Source organism: Hypanus sabinus, chromosome 18, assembly GCF_030144855.1.
Source record: "Hypanus sabinus isolate sHypSab1 chromosome 18, sHypSab1.hap1, whole genome shotgun sequence".
Classification (NCBI taxonomy): Eukaryota; Metazoa; Chordata; class Chondrichthyes; order Myliobatiformes; family Dasyatidae; genus Hypanus; species Hypanus sabinus.
The window spans coordinates 13,751,309-13,772,455 of record NC_082723.1 but is presented as its reverse complement, the minus strand read 5'-3'; the positions used below and the strand labels follow the sequence as shown (position 1 = coordinate 13,772,455).

The 21,147-nt window shown below is 39.2% G+C and overlaps 1 protein-coding gene across 1 annotated transcript in view; it reads left to right on the top strand.

Moving 5' to 3' along the window:
• kcnt1b (potassium sodium-activated channel subfamily T member 1b) overlaps positions 1-21,147 on the top strand; it is a 488,428-nt gene that overhangs the window by 434,971 nt on the left and 32,310 nt on the right. Inside the window, exons 20-24 of the mRNA XM_059993689.1 lie at positions 4,716-4,821; positions 8,315-8,487; positions 10,733-10,804; positions 11,726-11,860; positions 15,176-15,287. Coding sequence (XP_059849672.1) covers positions 4,716-4,821; positions 8,315-8,487; positions 10,733-10,804; positions 11,726-11,860; positions 15,176-15,287 — 598 coding nt within the window. The remainder of the gene's footprint in view (positions 1-4,715; positions 4,822-8,314; positions 8,488-10,732; positions 10,805-11,725; positions 11,861-15,175; positions 15,288-21,147) is intronic.

Sequence of the window (21,147 nt, the reverse complement as noted above, 5' to 3'; positions counted from 1 at the left end):
CAGCATCATCCAGCAGATGTTAAAGGACCTCTGTCTCCTCAGGAAATAGAGACAGCTCTGAACCTCCTTGTAGACAGCCTCAGTGTTCTTTGACCAGTCCAGTTTATTGTCCATTCGTATCCCCAGGCTCCTTATTTAAGAAAGGATGTGCTGACGTTGGAGAGGGGTCAGAGAAGATTCACTAGAATGATTCCGGGAATGAAAGCGTTAACATATGAGGAACATTTGACCACTCTTGGACTGTACTCCTTCGAGTTTAGAAGAATGAGGGGGGACCTCATAGAAACATTTTGAATGCTGAAGGGCATGGACAGAGTGGATGTGGCAAAGTTGTTTCCCATGGTGGGGGAGTCTAGTACGAGAGGACATGACTTGAGGATTGCAGGGCGCCCATTCAGAACAGAGATGCAAAAAAAATTTTTAGCCAGAGGGTGGTGAATCTATGGAATTTGTTGCAACGGGCAGCAGTGGAGGCCAAGTCATTGGGTGTATTGAAGGCGGAGATTGAGAGGTATCTAAGCAGTCAGGGCATCAAAGGTTATGGTGAGAAAGCAGGGGAATGGAACTAAAGGGGAGATTGGATCAGCTCATGATGAAATGGCAGAGCAGACTCGATGGGTCGAATGGCTGGCTTCTGCTCCTTTGTCTTATGGGGAGAAGGCATTAGAATGTGGTCGAGAAGGATAATAAATCAGCCATGATTGAATGTCAGAGCAAACTTAGTGGGCTGAATGGCTGACTTCTGCTCCTAAGTCTTATGGGAAGAACTAGATTGATCTTAGTGCAGGTTAAAATATCAGTACAACATCATGGGTCGAAGAATCTGTACTGTGCTGTAATGTTCTATGTTCAAATGCAGGGGTTCCCAACCTGGGGTCTGCAGACTCCTCGGTTAATGGTAAGGTTCTATGGCATAAAACAGATTGGGAACCCCTGTTCTAATGTAACTCTTATAGAAGATGAGGAGGGTATAAATGACTGCTAGTACTGGATGAACTGTTGGACAGTGTTCTATTATCAGTCATTGTAAAAGCCAAAAATGTGTCTTGAATTGCAAGGAAATGTGTGTTATTTAATGTATAATAGAATAATTTTACAAATTTTTCATAATATGGCAGCAATCTAAGCACGAAGGCAACAATTGTGCACATATTTAATTTAAAATCATGTTCAAACCTAAAATCTAGACAGTATTTATAAACTCAAATTCAAGCTTCTTTCTGGGACTTACAATGTTAGCTCATTTAATGTATTTTATTTGTTAGGCACCATCTAACAAAGACCCTGTGATTCAATGTTTTCCTGAATAATAATGTTTAATAATAAATAATAGTTATCACTTAATATGTGCTCAAATGTGATTCTACCATCACATGAATATCTTTCTCTCCTTTGTGACACTAAATATTTTGCTCTTTATGCAATATTAGGCAGACAACTGCTTTAAAAATATTAATGATTGACGCAAGTAATGAAGATTGATTGTTCACCCAGGATACTTTGCAATGGTAGAAAACAAAAAATGGACATGAAGATAAAGAAAGAGATGTTAGGCATGTGATTCAAGTGAAGTTAATGCAAGAGAAAGGATTAAGCAAGGGAATTCTGTGTAGAGTCTGAACTGATAGCGGTCTGATGATTAGCAGAGGAAGGAGCTATGCACGAAAGACAAGGTCAAAGTCATGGACTACTGCTAGGAAGAGCTCTGCACTGGAAGAGGCTGCAGAGATATATCAGTGCATGAGGGAAATGTCAACTTCAACAGTCCATCTCCATCTAAAGTAATGAAATGATGGACAGCCCATGGGATATCATTGTTCAGTAGGTCATTAGAACTCAGCTTACTCTTTCACAATTATGGAAATTTCCTCATTTGACTGAATAGGAAAAAGTGGATTTTTCTTCTTGATAAATATTTCTCTCAGTGAATTGAGGATTTTAAGTATTTAAATTGATTACAAAGGAAAAGCAATAGCAGAGTGTAGAATATTGTGTAACAGAGGAAGTGCAGTGCGGGCAGACGATAAGATGCAAAGGTATGATGAGGTAGATTGTGAGATGCAGAGTTCATCTTATCGTAACAGGAGGCTGTCAATAATAGTATTTTAATAGCAGGGTAGAACCTTTCCTTGTGCCTGCTTGTACATTCTTTCTGGATTTTATATCATCTGCCTGATTTTGAAGGGGAGGCGGCAATTGGAGAAGAGAGAATGTCTGGGTTGGGAGGGGGCTTTAATTATGTTGATTTACTGAGATGGCATGAACTGTGCACTGACAGTGGAATGAAGACTGGTTTCTGTGATGTGCTGAGCTATGTTCACAACTCTCTGCAGTTTATTGTGGTCTCATGCAGAGCAGATACTGAACCAAACCATGACAGACTCGGGTAAATTGTTTTCTATGGTGAGGATCAAATGAAATGATGTCGTAAAATTAACATTATCAATTCAGGATAGAGACAGAGTGAGGTTTCCAACTTTGCAACCTTGCAAAGTACTCAATAATTTTCAATAGCTTAAGTGCCATTGTTATCTCACTGTGAGATCTGTCCTTAAATCAAGGCATCCTGCCTTTTGAGTGAAGCTAATGACTCCAAGTGATGAACTGTTTTGCTTTTGCTGTAGGATCAGGTCACAATGAATAAAGTTGAGAATTCTCAAATTTATTTCACTTTAAAATCCACACACACACACACACACACACACACACACACAAGAGCTTCATTCAGCCATTTACTGGGTGACTCATTGTTTTCAGTACGTTTTAGTGGTAAAGAAAAACAAAATAGAAAAGCAATGTTTCACAATTAGAGCCTGGTTCCTGAAGTATATTCACAAAAAGCCTTCACACAAAGGCTTGTGAAAAGCCAGAGCACTGTACCTCTGAATTCTTTAGAGGTGATGTCAGTTGGAATTTTGAAGCCCAAGGTTAATGTTGGGAGGTATATCAAGGAAGAAGTGATAACAACAAGAAAATGAGGAGGAAGATAAGGAAAAAATAGAAAATTTCAGTTTTTCTGAATGCAAACCCCTATTTCCTTTGAGGACAATTACTTATGCATCTTATCTAAACAGCAACGCAGAGTAGCACACACAAAATGCTGGAGGAGCTCTGTTCTGGTAGCATCTATGGGGAGGAATAGAGAGTTGATGTTTTGAGCCAAGACACTTCATCAGTTCTGGAAAGGAAGCGTGAAAGAGTCAGAATAAGAAAATGGAGAAAGAGTAGTTTTTGTTTGGTCACAATACCTTAACGAACAGCTATTAAAATCTGAAGGCTATCCTTATAGTACTGAATTGTAACTTAACTAACTTAAGAATTACTTATTAAACTTGATCAAGGGCTTCCAACCTAGGATCCATGAACTCCTTGCTTCATGGTATTGGTCCATGGCATAAGAAAGTTTGGGAGCCTTTAATGTAGGTTCTCATAAACAACACAACCCATTCTAGCAACTGAGCAAAAGCCCAAAGGTTAAACAACTTTCCTTTTTTTTCAGTTCAAGCTTGGCTTTAATATATTGATCATTGTGCTGTAGGTACTTGTCTTTCATTCTGAGATTTAATGAGGTGGTACATCTTTTTCACTTTATGACAGTAAAAGTCATTGGATCCAAAGCATATTTTTCTTAAAAATGTTATTATTTGAACCTTGAAAAAAAGTAGCCAAATCCCAACATATGATTAATCCAATAGCACCACCTTGTGGTCATGTAGAATTTTTTCAAGAAAAATATTTTTTACTTTAAAATGATAAAAGTGTTACAAAATAGTTAATAGCCAATAATTATTTTGAAAATGTAATGGCTATTGTGAGGTAGAAAACATAGAGTTTAGTTTGTGCCTAGTTATAGGTCTTGTAATGCATATTGGCTTTATAATTTGTTTCTCATGTAGAATCAGGTCTGTCAGCCTCTTGAGCCAACTTAGCAAAGACTGAGTTGAGTGGAAGCAAATCAGTGTTCCATCTTCCTACTATAACCTTTAACTCCCTTATTAGTCAAAAATCTTTCTACAACTGACTTTTTAAAAATTCAGCTTCCATTGCCACTTGGGGAATCAAGTTCTGAAGACTTGCAACCCACTGAGAGAAGAAATGTTGCATCTATCTCAAATAGATAATTCCTATGTAAAAATAGTTCCGTTCTAGATTCTCCCACAAGAAAAAAAACCCTCAAGATTTTGTTTTCTTGCTTTGTATCCAAAAATTGACTGATTAGCATCAGCTGTCACATTTGTGTATTATCGAAGTTCTAAGAATATTTTGGTAAAACAGGAGTGGAACTTTAAACTCCATAAGTCAGTAGTGAATTAGCCACCCATTCTGCAATGACCTATATTTCCCTTATAGGATTATAGCCTCACAATCTATCTCATTATGATCTTACACTTTATTATTTACCTTTACTGCCCTCTTTTGGTAGGTTTTACACTTTATTCTGCATTGTTACTGTTTACCTTATTCCAGCTCAATGCTTTATGCAATGGCTTGATCTGTATAAATAGTATGCAACACAAGTTTTTCACTGTATCTTGTTAGTACATGTGACTATAATTAACCAATGCCAATATCATGGTTTCCAGCCTTTATGTCCATGTTCACCATCACACCTTACCATATTTAATACTTCCATGAAAAACAGTTCAGGGCATATTGCTGACAAATTCTAATTGTGTATTAAAATAATAGCCCCTGTTTCTTCTGTTTACATCCAGATATGTGAAAGGATATCCTCCCAATTCACCTTACATTGGAAGTTCTCCAACTCTCTGTCATCTTCTACCTGTGAAGGCTTCATTCTGCTGTTTGAGATTAGACAAGGTAAGATCATCAAAATGTGCTGGTTGACTAAGTGGTATGTTTGTTCCATGAACACCATCTCACTGATTTGCACTATTTGTTTATTTTAATAGAATTTTTACTGTGACTTATAGTGATTTTATGTACTGTACTGTTCTGCAACAAAACAACGAATTTCTTGACATATGTTAATGATAATAAATCTGATTCTGATACTTGCAGAGGATCAGTTGCTGAACAGGTGAAAAAGTGCATCAGTTATTTTTAATATAGGCTTTATGAAGATCTTTTAAAATATTTCAAATCCAAGGTTCTGTTAATGCTTAGTTGTGGTGTGTTTTCTATCTATTGATCAAGGACAATCAATTATATAACCTCTTGTTCTGAAAATATTGGTATTTAGTCAAAAGTAATGGATCTCACCACCTATGGATTCTGAACGGACACAACCATGATAATGCACATTAATTTGATATTACATGAACTTACAGCACTGAAGTCGGCCAACTAGTTTGATTTGGTATTAATACTCCCCACATGCCTCATGTCACGATAGTTTATCACCCCCTTTCAGCATACAGTTCTCCTTCATGTCCCCAGAAATGTGGTGCAGTTAGTAGAGGGCTGCCTCACAGTGCCAGAGACCCAGCACAATCCTGATCTCTGGTGCTGTATGTGAGGAGTTTGTTCATTCTCCAGGTGACCACATGGGTTTACTTTGGGTGCTCTGCTTTCCTCCCGCATCTCAGAGACATGTGGATTGGTAGGTTAATTCATCACTATAAATTGCCCCTAGTGTTTAGGGTTGAAGGGAATGTATAGGGAATATTTTAAATGGGATTAACATAGAAGTAATGGAAGTGGGTGATGGATAGCATAGACTTGGTGGGTTGAAGTGCCTGTTTCTGTATTGTGTATCTCTATGTCTATTTCTTTTAAATACTTTCAAAGACATTGAACAAATAGCAGGAAGGTAATAATGAATGTGTATCTTAGCTGGGTTGTATTAAATATAATTTTGCATATTCAATTAAACTAAGCAAAAAATTATACTAAGATTTAAATTGGTGTTAGCAAATGTGAGTGCTTATAATTTTTCAAATATGAATTAAGTATTATAGTGAAATCAGAATGATGTCAAAGAAGATGGAGTTAATTAAAGTGGTGTGGGTAAATTACTTGTAATGTTAATCAGGAAAGGATTATCACAGAAAACCTATGACAAAAATGAGGTCACTGAGCCCATCTTGTTCAGGCTTCTAGAGAAAGCCCACCCAGCTAAAATTCAACTTCAAGCCCTTAGTCTGCCGCCCTTTTAAAGAATTTATCAAGTTCTTTCTAAATGTGTTGAGGTTTCAATCTCAAGAACCCTCTTCGGGCAATGAATTCCAGATCTCTTTCTGCATGCTAAGTCTTCACTTCCTCCATCATCCTTCTACAAGTTACTTTAATACCTTACCCGTATGATTTTGACTTACTTGCCAAAGGAATCAGAACCCTTCTATTTATTCTAAGTGTTTCGTATTTGTATCCAATTAATTTTCCCCTCAGTTCTCTGCTCTGAAGAACACTCTCCTAGCCTATCTGGTCTTCCCTCACAGCCAAAATTTACTAGTACTGGCAATCCCCATAAACCTCTTCTGCTCTTTGCGGAAGAGGTGTGTTTGTATTGAACAATATGAGAGACAACATGATAGTAAGCAGTTCTCATGCATTGATATAACTGTGATTACAGTTCTTGCATAAGCTTCCTGTTCTTGTATTCTGTGCCTCAGTCAATAAATGTCTGTGAAAGTCAAAAATTCAAAACAACTACAAGTGCTGGAAATCTAAATTTAAAGCAGAAAATATTTACAATTCTCAGGAGGTTAGATTGCATCTTGGAATGTCAATATTTCAGGTCAAAGACCCTTCTTCAGAAATGAGAAGGAGGCAGATGAATTTCATTAAACTGTGGGGTGGATGGGAAAGTGGGGGGGGGGTGCGGGCTGTCTCTGGTGGTGTAAAACCAGAGTGGCCATGGGGATAAGGTAAATAACATTTTCTTACCACTGAGTGGCCGGGAGCAGCTAGAAAGTTAACAAAGGAATGTAGAAGTTATAAAATACAGAGCAAGTTAAAGAGAGCAGCAGGTCAGGTTGAGTAAATCCTGCAGTCCCCAAGGCATACAAACAGCAGAAAAAGCAAACAAGCCAAGAATTACTGGGCATAAGTCTTAACGTCTTTCTACATCTTCTCCCTGTCTGATATACTTCAGTTTTATAGTAATTTAAGATTTTGCTTAAAGCAATTTACATTGTGTTGAGACAACATTTTCAGTCCAACCTTTGCCAAATGTCCACCTCAATCAATCACTTGCTTCCTGGGAATTATGACATCAATGTAGTACTGGTAAATGGCCACCCAGGATTTCTGTAAAATAGCATTTTGATTGCAAGATGTTGAATGTGTATGGAATTACACCTTTCATTTCTTGGAGTTTCACTTCTCCTTGTTAAACTTCAGGTAGCAAATAAATAGATACTGGAGCCTGAGATTGAAGAATCAAACACAATTGAATGAAAATGTGCATTTTCATTTTTCACATTGCTTTTACCTGTTAAAAGGATAAAAGTTATTGTCAGTCTACTATAGGTTGCATTTCAACCAGTGATACAGCTGATGTGAAAACTGAAAGACTATTTTAGCCAGCAATGCAACCCACATAGGTTTGCAATGAAATTTCCTTGTAAGTCATTTCTTGTAAGAATGTGGCAAAAAAAAGTTTTTCAAACCCCAAGAGCTGAAGATACTCTTATGAGTAATTTTTTAGCAAGAAATTGTGCAGCTGTTATTGTGTTTGCAGATGACGATACTGACTGCCCCATGGCATCAATTGGTAGTAACAAGTAACAATTCTGATTAAAAAATCAATTACCAAATCTCATTTTCAACATCCTGGGAGTCACCATTGATCAGAAATTTAACTAAATCAGTCTCACAAGCATCATAGCTGCAAAGGCTAAGTACCTTCCAGCAACCAACTTGCTTCTTGATTTGAAGAACCTTTCCTCTTTCACTAAGATGTAGATTCAAAGGCATTTCTCCCACTCCCCTCCCCTCCCTCTCTATCCCTCTCCCCCTCTATCCGTCCATCTCTTCTTCCCTCTATCCTTCCATCTCTCTCCTCCTCTCCCTCCCATCACAAAATCCTGGGTCAGCAAACCCATAATAAGAATGCTCAGAATGCAAAGTTAAAATATATATTTTTAACACGTAAGTTGAAAAAGATGCATTTCTATTCAGTACATTTCATGGCTTCTGAATTCACAGGCAGTTGGGTTTTGATGAAATCCATTTTTTTAATAATGCTGTAGGTTCTTTTGCATCCAATCTGAAACACATCCAGCGTGGGATCTGTCCATTTCAATTGGTTCTGAAATATTTTACAATTCTTAGGGACCTCTTTAGAATCCCAAGACGATTATATTACATATCTGTCCTTAATTGTAGTTTGTTTTTTTGTTCTGTTAAGGGCTGCAGGCACAACAGCTTTGAAGATGCAAAAGCCTATGGGTTCAAGAACAAACTGATCATTGTGTCTGCAGAGACTGCAGGCAATGGCCTGTACAATTTCATTGTTCCACTCCGAGCATACTACAGGCCCAGGAAAGAGCTGAATCCTATTGTGTTGCTGCTGGACAACCCGTGAGTACCTTTTTGATTATTTACTTTCAACCCAGAACATCTGATTGTAATAATTTACACATCTAAAAAAATGAAATCCATTTAGCTTTTGCCATGTTCATATGCAGGTAAGACAAAAACAATTTTCTGTGATACAATAACATTAAACAATGGCTAGCAACAATGGTATATAACAAGAAATTGCACTATAAATCATGTTTGTTAACAGTGCAATTGGATCTGATCCTGCCATCTAACTCGTATCTTGTCACCAAGATTTATTTGGAGGAAATTGTGTGATTTAAAAAAAAATAATAATCTTAATCAAATTTCATCATCCTAATACATCACTGTATCTAATATCAAAATATATTACAGAAGAATCCTTGTACGTAAAAAGAAACACTTATTGTCTAAGCACAATCCAAAATCAAAAGCACATTAAAAGCAGTTTAATAGTGAACCATCAGTAGATGATGTTTTTCTACCAGAATGTATCCTTCTAAATGAAACTAATAACATTACATGACAAGCCAAACAATATATTTGTTTTAATAATTATGAACTAGATGTAACTAGTATCATAACAATCACTCATTCTCTTATTAATTACATTCCTTTTTCTTAGTTGATTGACTCAGTGTGTTTTGAAGGGCTTATTTTTGCTGAAAAGTTTGCTTGTCATAGTTTTTAAAGCTTAGGAAAAGATATACTGTCAGTCATGCATAACTGAAGAAACCGTCATAACACAGCAAACACTGAGTGGGAGGAGGAATTGCCTGCCAGCACATATCACCTCTGTCATCATAGAGCTTGTAAAACTCAGATTATTAATGTAAATAAAATGGGCTGCTGAAAATGTATACCTCTTTCTGAAAGTAAAGGTATCATAAGCCCCCGTTATCCCTCTTGCAAGGATTCATGTACTTAGAAACATGAAATGAGAAAGTGCTTCAGATCAGGTCTTTATATCTCTCATACTCTGTTGTTTCTTGTATTTTAATTTTCCCTCCTCAGCCAGTCTTGCTTCCCATCTTCTTAAATGTAATCCTTAGTAGCTGAAGTGCTGTCAGTGGTATTTGTTGAGAGGAAACTGCTCCTCAAAGTTCAAAGTAAATTTGTTATCGAAGTACGTGTATGTCACCGTGAGATTTAATTTCTTGCAAACACTTACAGGAAAATATCGAAATATAGTTACTTGTATTTGTAGAATTACTGATAATAACGCTCCCAAAATGTCTCTCCAATCTTCATTGAATAGTAAAGAATAAAACGATATTCTGTTGCTATTAGTAAATTGTACATCACAGAATGAGAGCTCATTACAGTACTTCTCTTCCATGTTTGAGATTTGGGGTGCAAACCTGATTAAAATAAGGACAATGCAAACATTCTCAATACTATTTCTTCTCTACCTCACATCATTAGCAATAGTATAATTAGCAATAGGGAGCAAGGTTGCTGCAGTTCATGGCCAATTTCCTGACATATAGAGTATGTCATTATTGGTGGTAGTTACATTTAACCTTCTTTTCTTTCATCATCAAATTTACTGAAACAAAACATCAGTTGAAATCATGTTACAGAATTACAATCATGTAAGTTTAATATATAAAAAACTATTTTTACTGAATAAATAAAATGGTTTTATGGCTTTATGGTTGTCAGTCTTTGTTTCATAAATTCTGTTGCATTTCTTTATTTTACTGTAAATTTCTGCAAGAAAATGAATCCTATATGGTTACCGGTATTGAATGGCTTATCATATGAGGAGTGTTTAATGTACTGTACTCAGCCTGTACTCATTGGAATTCAGAAGATTGAAACCTATTGAATTTTGAAAGGCTTCTATAGAGTGGATGTGCAGATGTTTCCTATTGTAGGGGAGTCTAAGACTGGAGGATGCAGCCTCAGAATGGAGGCACGTCCATTTAGAACTGTGATGAGGTGGAATTTCTTTATCCAGAGCATGGTGAATCTGTGGAATTTGTTGCCACAGTCTGCTGTGGAGGCCAAGTCATTGGGCATATTTAAGGCAGAGATTGATAGATTCTTGATTAGTCAGGGCATGAGGGGATACAGGGAGAAGACAAGAGACTGGGGCTGAGTGGGGAATGGATCAGTCATGATGAAATGGCAGAGCAGACTATGGGTCAAGTAGCCTAATTCTGCTCCTATATACTATGGTTTTATGGTCTTATATACATACTTCGATAATTAGTTTAATAAATTGACTTTGACTTTTATGTCATTATATGTTTTTCAGGCCAGATAATCACTTTTTGGAAGCCATCTGCTGTTTCCCCATGGTTTATTTCATGGCAGGAAGCATTGATAAGTAAGTATCCATGCACTGTACCATTCCAAAACCAATTTCCTTTCAGTAATTACACTGTTAGAAGGGTGCAGAGTCAATTCCCCAACTGCACTGTCATGTTGTACTTGGACATTAGTTGGTGGAAGAATTGAACCCAAATCAGTTTTTTTTCAATTGGTGGTCTGGCAAGTGACCACAAGCAGTTTCTTATGTGAACTTCTCCCATCAGGTTTCAGAATTGTTTTGGTGAATTTCTGCAAATGCATGATTATTTTTCCATCTTTATTGAGAGTTTCATGGAATAATGAAAAAGAGGGAATTCATTAAGAGCTCATCTTAGTTTTTCCCTTCTATGGTCTAGCTACAGTTGACATGCGAAGTGACTAGTTAGTTTTTCTTTTGAAGGAATCCATCAATAAATTAGGGCTGAGTCATTGTGCCATACTCTGTAATCTGAGTGTGTGCCCACATCAGTGAAATGGAAGATTTCTTCTTCCACTGCCAGTGGGGGCCTTATGAAATAAGCCAGGAAGTTCACTGATCAGGCAAAAAATTCAATTACAGTGGGGCATTTTGTAAGCAATAAAAGACCCTTACTGATGTATTAGGATAGGAATAAATAAGCAGTGTCTGGGCAGAGTTAAAGGGGTAAGTGGGGGAAAAAACACACAGTATTGATATTGGAAGCTTGTCTGTAATCTATATGAAGTTAGTTGTAATATGTATGAAGTTAACTCAAAGCCTCTTGCATAGTTCTTTTTTCCATCAAGTTTTACAATTTTCTTAAAATCTTCCCTTCCCATTTTTAAGATGATTAAACACAAAATAAACCTGTAGGGGATTTGATGAAAGGAATTCAATGGATCCCTTTTGCTGCATCTGCAGGAGGTGTGCTTCACACATTTGAACTCTTGATTTTGTTTTCTGGGACATATTCCGCAGCCTAGATAATCTACTACAGTGTGGGATTATTTATGCTGATAACCTGGTAGTGGTGGACAAAGAGAGTACAATGAGTGCCGAAGAAGATTACATGGCTGATGCTAAGACTATCGTCAACGTTCAAACAATGTTCCGGTAAGAACATTTTTGCAAAGCATTCATGTGCATAACTGAGTCACATTTATGGGAACAGAGGGGAAGTGAACCGTGTTACTTTTATGGGAATGGAGGGGCAACTTCTTCACACAGAGGGTGTTGCATGTGTGGAATGATCTGCAAGAGAAAGTGGTTGAGGCAAGTACAGTAACAACATTTAAAAGACATTTGGGTAAGTACAGTACAGGTTTCCCCCATAATCCGAAGGTAGAGTGTTCCTATGAAACCGTTTGTAAACCAAAATGTCGTAAAGCAAAGAAGCAATTACCATTAATTTGTATGGGAAAAATTTTTGAGCGTCCCCAGAGCCAAAAAATAACCTACCAAATCAAACCAAATAACACATAAAACCTAAAATAACACTAACATATAGTAAAAGCAGGAATGATATGATAAATATATACCCTATATAAAGTAGAAATATTGTATGTACGGCGTAGTTTCACTTATCAAACTTGGGAAGACAGCGAGCCAAGATCAGGTTGGAGAAAAAAAATCGGCACTTACATGCATACATACTTTACTTTTATTGTCACCAAACAATTGATACTAGAGTGTACAATCATCACAGCGATATTTGATTCTGTGCTTTGCGCTCCCTGAAGTACAAATCGAAGTAAATATAATAAAAAATTAAATTATAAATCATAATTAGAAAATAGAAAAGGGAAAGTAAGGTAGTGCAAGTCAGGTCCAGATATTTGGAAGGTACGGCCCAGATCCGGGTCAGGATCCATTTAGCAGTCTTATCACAGTCGGAAAGAAGCTATTCCCAAATCTGGCCGTATGAATCTTCAAGCTCCTGAACCTTCTCCCGGAGGGAAGAAGGACACACACATATGCACGTACATGCATGCGCAAACAACTACCCGCACAAGGTTTCACGGTCATTGTAGTCTTAGTTGGGGTAAACACACGTATAAAGCGGGCGTCTTTTCTTTCGTAAAAGCAAAAATCGTCTTTGGATAGCGAAAACAGGTATTAATGTAGGTCTTTTGTAACAGCGAGCTATCGTAAAGCGAACGTTCGAGAAACGGGCCACCTGTATATTGAAAGGAGAGGTTTAGGGAGAGTTGGACCAAATGGAAGTAAATTGAACTAGTTTAGTGGGCACCATAGTCAGCGTGGATGAGTTGAGCTGAAGGGCCTGTTTCCATGTTATATGACTCTACAGCAGGAGTTCCAAACATTTATAATGCTGCGGACTAATACAAATAAGTAAGGAATCTGTGGACTCCAGACTGGGAACCCCTGCTTTACAGGCTGTCATTCAAGAAAACTGGCTTTACTTGCACTTCCATTTATTTCTCACTGAAATACATTTCGGCCATGGTTTCCTCGCTGCTGATTCCTTAGAGTAAACTGTACTGTTTAGTGCAAGATCAGGCTTGTTACTGTTGTTGCCCAAAGAACATGGGCCACCCTTGAAAAACAAGCAGAACTACTCTTGCTGGAATCAAAAATAAAACAGAATTGTTAGAGGAACTTGGCCAGTTCTGAACACATTCAAGGTTGTTCTTGGTGTGTTTAGGAAATAAGGTTATCTTTTTCCATTGGTCGAGCTCTGTAAGAGCCAGAGAAACACAACATGATACCATTTTTCATAGGACTGCAATATTCATACCTTCTGAACTCATGGACCTTCATTTTATGAGGGCAAATAAAAAGACAAAATTTAGAGAGTGTTGGCAGTTCAAAATAAAATCATGAAAAACTCCAAGTCAAAGGGCACCCTTAATGAAGAAGTAAACAGTCTGTGGTCCTGGTTCTAAAGAAGAGATCTTGTGGGCTGATGGGCTGATCTTGGGTGTTATTTTAGACTCAAATTACAATGCCAGTAATTCAGGGTGGTGAAATCAAAGCAGTACAAATATTTGGAGAGAAATAAACATTTTAAAATTTATAGATTTTAATTATTTAATGCACTCATGCATTAATCATGTAGTAATGTGACTGATGATATTCATAGAGATGGAATTTAATGGTCAGTTCTATTGTTCATGATTCTTTGATGTTGGCAGCAACAGTCAACAGTTCATTAAGTAAAGCATTGGGTGGGGTTGTCAAGGAATGTAAGGCAAAGGACAGTGAATAGGGTTGAGGTGTAGGTGTGCCATCATCTAGTTCAATGCAAGAGAAAATCTGAGGGGCTTGGATGGCCTTCTCCTTTTCATTTTGCCCCTTTCCACTGGAAATCCCTGTGCAGCTGGCACTATCATAGAACACAGAACATAAAACATAGAATTCAGCATAAGAACAAGGCCTCTGGGCACACAATGTTGTGATGAACCAGCAAAGAAGTAAATCAGAAGTCCACTAAAACTAATTCCTCCTGCCTACACAATGTTCATATCCCTCCACCTTCCTTACATTCATGTGCCTATCTAAACATCATTTTGATAGGTAGTTAGATTGTAAAATTCACAGCAATATGAAGGGCTGAAAGGAGAGAATAAATGTTTATGCAGACCAGTGGGTAGAAAATAGTTTCCTTTTGTGCCACAGGTATTTCACAAAATTACCTTGGTGGAAATAAGTGTAAAGATATTATTTCAATATAATGGCTACTCACAGTGTTCTGTCTGATCAAGGAACACATCACTCAATTTGAATTTGGAGGAAAATAGTTAAAGCACGTTAGCCCAAAATCGTTTTATGGGGTTTTAATTTGGCCATCAACTACCTTTTAACAATTTAGTGAAGATTTGAGGAAGCCTCAGATTGGGCTGATTGCATACCATTCCTAAAGTTAAGATTCTACAACAGAGATTCTTGTGTTTTAAATGAGGTAATTGACATATTATTTGACTTGTATGGTTAGTTAAATGCCTGCAGTCAGATTGCAAGCTAATTGGAATTTTAACTGCTCCTCTTCTTAACTTCACTCTTTCTCTTTAAAGAAATTACACCCAGTTTGACTTTTTGTTTATACCTTTGTAATTATTTCCATGAAACTTCAGTTAATTGGGACAGCTGCTTAATTGGGCCAAAATGTACTGGTCCCAATGTGTCTCTGTTTTTGTAATGAATAAAGTGAATCTTTATCTTTAACAAAATGCCATTTTATCAATAAAACCTCAACATCTCTGGAAGTTTCATTATTGCATGGTTTTGTGATGCACTTCATCCATTATTTCTCTAGTTATGGTAAAATATAAAGTGTCATCTAAACTGGTTGGATCACTACTTCTTTGGGTTCATAAATAGTCAATACATCTGTAGACCACAGGTGGACAATACTTCATCCCCCATCTGCCAGGATTCAAATGTCATTTGCTGTGTTCCACAATCCAGGTTGTTCCCCAGCCTCAGTATCATCACAGAACTGACTCACCCCTCAAACATGAGATTCATGCAGTTTCGAGCCAAAGACTGTTACTCACTTGCACTTTCCAAGTTGGAAAAGGTAACTTCTGGTTTATATTTTTGATTGAATTTTCTATTAATTATTTGTGTCTAACTGTTCACCTTGGGTGGGAGTTCCAAGCATATTTAGTTTGTAATTGGTGTGTGGTTGCCATAGATGCTTTTCTCCTTGGTGGGAGATGTAATTGAGCTAAACCAGTGCTTATAAATAGAATTGGCCTTAGGCCAATGCTGCACAATTATTTTTACTCAGAATCAAGAGATTTTCGTCTAAATCTACAAGCCTTGTGGAAAAATTGATAATACTCTGTGTGGAAGTGTTTTTGTGAGACTTTTGTTCATTTCTTTGTTGCTAACAAAGGAACACAAGATTCTTTGTCAAGAATTCATAGAGTCATATAGTTAATTGTACAGCATAGAAATTGTCCCTTCAGCTCCTTTCATCTATGATATCATACCTATCTTTAGTAATCCCCATTTGCTTACATTAATTCTATTTCCCTCTGTGCCCTGCTTATTCACATACTTGTTAAGAAGCTTCCTAAATGTTACTGTTTCTGCCTGTACTGCCTCCTCGGTTAGCTCCACTGATAACCAACTACTCTTCATGTGAAAGAATTGCGTCTCAGATGCCCTCTAAACTCTGACCTTAAGCCTATGCCCCATAGTTTTATTAATCCATATCATGGGATGCAGACACTAACTATCTACTCTATCTCTGCTTCTCATAATTATATATATCTTTGTCATGTCACCTGTCAGCCTCCTTCACCTGGCCTATCCAACCTCTCCTGACAACTCAACCCCTCCAATCCAGGTATTATTTTTGTGAACCTTTCCTGCACCCTCTCCAGGTAAGTCACATCCTTTCTACAATCCAGCAGCCACGACTTCATTTGATGAAATGCAGCCTAACCAAAGTTTTGTACAGCTGTACTGTGGCATCTCAACAATTCGGTGTTAAGTATGAGCATGTCACACCCTTCTAGAGCTATTATCAAGTTCTACTACTTTAGGTGGTTCATTTTTTTCTGTCCATCAGTGATACTGGCAGAGATTTTTCTGTCCATTTGCACAGCTGATGACTTTTTTTTACAGCTCTTTTATTCACAACTTTTATGTTTCTTTATTCCTGTTCTTTCTCACTACTTCCCCTCTTCTCATAGGTTTTATATTGCTTTGGATTTTCACTCTCTGTTAACCCATTAGCCCAGTAGCCAGATAACTCTGTGCAGCCCTCATATCTCCTTTATCCTGTCTATCTCTTCCCCACACTCTCTGCAAATTAAAACCATCTAGTTTTCTCCTTTCACAACCCATGGGTTGGTTGAAGAACTCAGAGGGTCAAGTAGCATTGTGGATCCAGTCCTGTTGTTTTGCTCCCCATAGATGCTACCTGACCCACTGAGTTCCAGGATCTAGTGTGTCGCTCCAGATCCACCATTTGCAGTCTCTCATGTCTCCTTCTAGTCTTTAATTCTGCTAAAGGTTTTTTAATCAGAAACTTAACTCTGTTTCTCTTTTCGTGGATGCTGTCTGGCCTTCTGGGTGTTTGCAACATTTTCTGTTTTGTGTTTTAATGAAGTTATTGCCTTAGGATACTGGGAAAACCTGTGTTTCACCTTTGTATGAAAACATGTTATTAATCTGTGCTTACCAGTGAAGGCAGGGAGTGGCTTACTGTAACCACTGAGTGTGAAGGACACCGCTTTCTAATTTGTTAATATACCCACAGGAAAAGAATTCCAGGGTTGTATGTGGTGACATGTATGCACACTGACAATAAGTTTTACTTTGAACTTTGAATTCTAGCACCAAAGACTCGTCCTGGGCTGGACTGGAGAATTAATTCAAGTCTTGAGCTCAAATCAGACCCATAAATTCTACACTTAGTTGCAGATATATTCCTGAACATACTTTATAAAATAAACTTTTACCACTTTGGCAATAATAAAGGCAGCCATATTCCAGCAGGCAGCGTCAGAGTGAGAGGGCTTTGGCTCAACGGGCTTAGATGGTAACAGGACGAGGTGAGGTAGGAACTATGTGTGTGAGGCCAGTTTTCTGTGCTCAGTGTCAGATGTGGGCGGTCCTGGAGTCTCTCAGCCCCCTGGACAGCCATGTCTGCACCAGGTGTGTTGAGCTGCAGCTCCTAAGGGACCAAGTTAGGGAACTGGAGATGCAGCTCGATGACCTTCACTAGTCAGAGAGAGCGAGGAGGTGATAGAGAGGAGTTACAGGCAGGTGGTCACACCAGGGCCATGGGAGATGGACAAGTGGGTCACAGTCAGGAGGGGGAAGGGGAGGAGTCAGGTGCTAGAGAGTACCCCTGTGGCTGTACTACTTGACAATAAGTACTACTGTTGGGGGGACAGACTACCTGGGGGAAGTGGCAGTGGCTGTGCCTCTGGCACAGAGTCTGTAGCTCAGAAGGGTAGGGAAGGGAAGAGAAAGGCAGTGGTGATAGGGGACTCAATTGTTAGGGGGTCAGATAGGAGATTATGTAGACGCAGGAAAGAAACTCAGATGGTAGTTTGCCTCCCAGGTGCCAGGGTCCGGGATGTTTCGGATCGCATCCAAGATATCCTGCGGTGTGATGGAGAACAGCCAGAGGTTGTGGTACATATTGGTACCAATGACATAGGTAGGAAAAGAGAAGAGATCCTGAAAAAAGACTACAGGGAGTTAGGAAGGAAGTTGAGAAGCAGGACCACAAAGGTAGTAATCTCGGGATTACTGCCTGTGCCACGCAACAGTGAGAATAGGAATAGGATGAGCTGGAGGATAAATGCGTGGCTGAGAGATTGGAGCAGAGGGCAGGGATTCAGATTTCTGGATCATTGGAACCTATTTTGGAGCAGGTGTGACCTGTACAAAAAGGACAGGTTGCACTTGAACCCCAGGGGGACCAATATCCTGGCGGGGAGGTTTGCTAAGGCTACCTGGGAGAGTTTAAACTAGAATTGTTGGGGGGTGGGAACTGAACTGAAGAAACTGGGGAAGAGGAGGTTAGCTCATAAGTAGAAAGCTTGTAGACAGTGCAAGAGGGGGATAGGCAGGTGATACAGAAGGGACGCGCTCAGACCGAAGGTTTGAGATGTGTCTATTTTAACGGAAGGAGCGTTGTGAACAAAGCAGATGAGCCTGGAGCGTGGATCAGTACTTGGAGATATGATGTGGTGGCCATTACAGAGACTTGGATGGCTCAGGGACAGGATTGGTTACTTCAAGTGCAGGGTTTTAGATGCTTCAGAAAGGACAGGGAGGGAGGCAAAAGAGGTGGGGTTAGGCACTGTTGATCAGAGATAGTGCCACAGCTGCAGAAAAGGTGGACGCCATGGAGGATTGTCTACAGAGTCTCTGTGGGTGGAGGTTAGGAACAGGAAGGGGTCAATAACTTTATTGGCTGTTATTTATAGGCCGCCTAATAGTAATTGGGTTATCGAGGAGCAAATAGGGAAACAGATCCTGGAAAGGTGTAACAATAACAGAGTTGTTGTGATGGGACATTTTAATTCCCCAAGTATCGATTGGCATCTCCCTAGAGCGAGTGCTTTAGGTGGGGTGGTGTTTGTTAGGTGTGTTCAGGAAGGGTTCTTGACACAGTATGTAGAGAAGCCTACAAGAGGATTGGCTGTACTTGATTTGGCATTGGGAAATGAACCCGGTCAGGTGTCAGATCTCTCAGTGGTAAAGCATTTTGGAGCTAATTATCATAATTCTGTCTCCTTTGCAATAGCGTTGGAGAGAGATAGGAACAGACAAGTTGGAAAAGCGTTTACTTGGAGTAAGGGGAATTATGAGGCTATCAGACAGGAAATTGGAGGCTTAAATTGGAAACGGATTTTCTCAGGAAAAAGTATGGAAGAAATGTGGCAAATATTCAGGGGTTATTTGTGTAGAGTTCTGTATATGTATGTTCCAATGAGGTAGGGAAGTTATGGTAGGGTACAGGAACCGTGGTGTACAAAGGCTGTAATAAATCTAGTCAAGAAGAAAAGAAAAGCTTACATAAGGTTCAGAGAGCTAGGTAATGTTAGAGATCTAGAAGATTATAACGCTACTAGGAAGGAGCTTAAGAAGGAAATTAGGAGAGCCAGAAGGGGCCATGAGAAGGCCTTGTCAGGCAGAATTAAGGAAAACACCAAGGTATTCTACAAGTATGTGAAGAGCAAGAGGATGAGACGTGAAAGGATAGGTCTTATCAAGTGTGACAGTGGGAAAGTGTGTATGGAACCAGAGGAAATATCAGAGGTACTTAATGAATACTTTACTTCAGTATTCACTATGGAAAAGAACCTTAGTGATTGTAGTGATGACTTGCAGCAGACTGAAAAGCTTGGCATGTAGATATTAAGAAAGAGGATGTGCTGGAGCTTTGGGAAAGCATCTAGTTGAATAAGTCGCCGAGACCAGACAAGATGTACCCCAGGCTACTGTGGGAGGTGAGGGAGGAGATTGCTAAGCCTCTGGTGATGATCTTTGCATCATCAATGGGGATGGGGGAGGTTCCGGAGAATTGGAGGGTTGCGGATGTTGTTCCTTAATTCAAGAAAGGGAGTAGAGATAGCCCAGGAAATTATAGACCAGTGAGTCTTACTTCAGTGGTTGGTAAGTTGATGGTGAAGATCCTGAGAGACAGGATTTATGAACATTTGGAGAGGTATAACATGATTAGGAGTAATCAGCATGGCTTTGTCTAAGGCAGGTCGTGCCTTACGAGCCTGATTGAATTTTTTGAGGATGTGCCTAAACACATTGATGAAGGAAAAGCAGTAGATGTAGTGTATATGGTTTTCAGCAGGCATTTGATAAGGTACCCCATGCAAGGCTTATTGAGAAAGTAAGATATGGGATCCAAGGGTACATTGCTTTGTGGATCCAGAACTGGCTTACCCACAGATGGCAAAGAGTGGTTGTAGATGGGTCATATCCTGCATGGAGGTCAGTTACCAGTGGAGTGCCTCAGGGATCTGTTCTGGGACCCTTACTCTTCGTGATTTTTATAAATGACCTGAATGAGGAAGTGGAGGGATGGATTAGTAAGTTTGCTGATGACACGAAGGTTGGTGGTGTTGTGGATAGTGTGGAGGGCTGTCAGAGGTTACAGTGGGACATTGATAGGATGCAAAACTGGGCTAAGAAGTGGCAGATGGAGTTCAACCCAGATAAGTGTGAGGTGGTTCATGTTGCTATGTCAAATATGATGGCAGAATATAGTATCAATGGTAAGACACTTGGCAGTGTGGAGGATCAGAGGGATCGGGGTCTGAGTCAAAGGTCGCTCAAAGCAGCTGCGCAGGTTGACTCTGTGGTTAAGAAGGTGTATGGTTTATTGGCCTTCATCAATCGTGGAATTGAATTTAGGAGCTGAGGTAAAGTTGCAGCTGTATAGGACCCTGGTCAGACCCCACTTGGAGTACTGTGCTCAGTTCTGGTCACCTCACTACAGGAAGAATGTGGAAGCCATAGAAAGGGTGCAGAGGAGATTTACAAGGATGTTGCCTGGATTGGGGAGCATGCCTTATGAGAATTGGTTGAGTGAACTTGGCCTTTTCTCCTTGGAGCAACAGAGGATGAGAGGTGACCTGATAGAGGTGTATAAGATGATGAGAGGCATTGATCATGTGGATAGTCAGAGGCTTTTTTCCTGGGCTGAAATGGTTGCCACAAGAGAACACAGGTTTAAGGTGCTGGGAAGTAGGTACAGAGGAGAGCACTGAGTACATGGAATGGGCTGCCGACAACTGTGGTGGAGGCGGATACAATAGGGTCTTTTAAGAGGCCTTTAGATAGGTACATGGAGCTTAGTAAAATAGAGGGCTATTGGTAAGCCTAGCAATTTCTAAGGTAGGACATGGTCGGCACAACTTTGTGCCGGAGTAGAAGTTTGCTCAGAT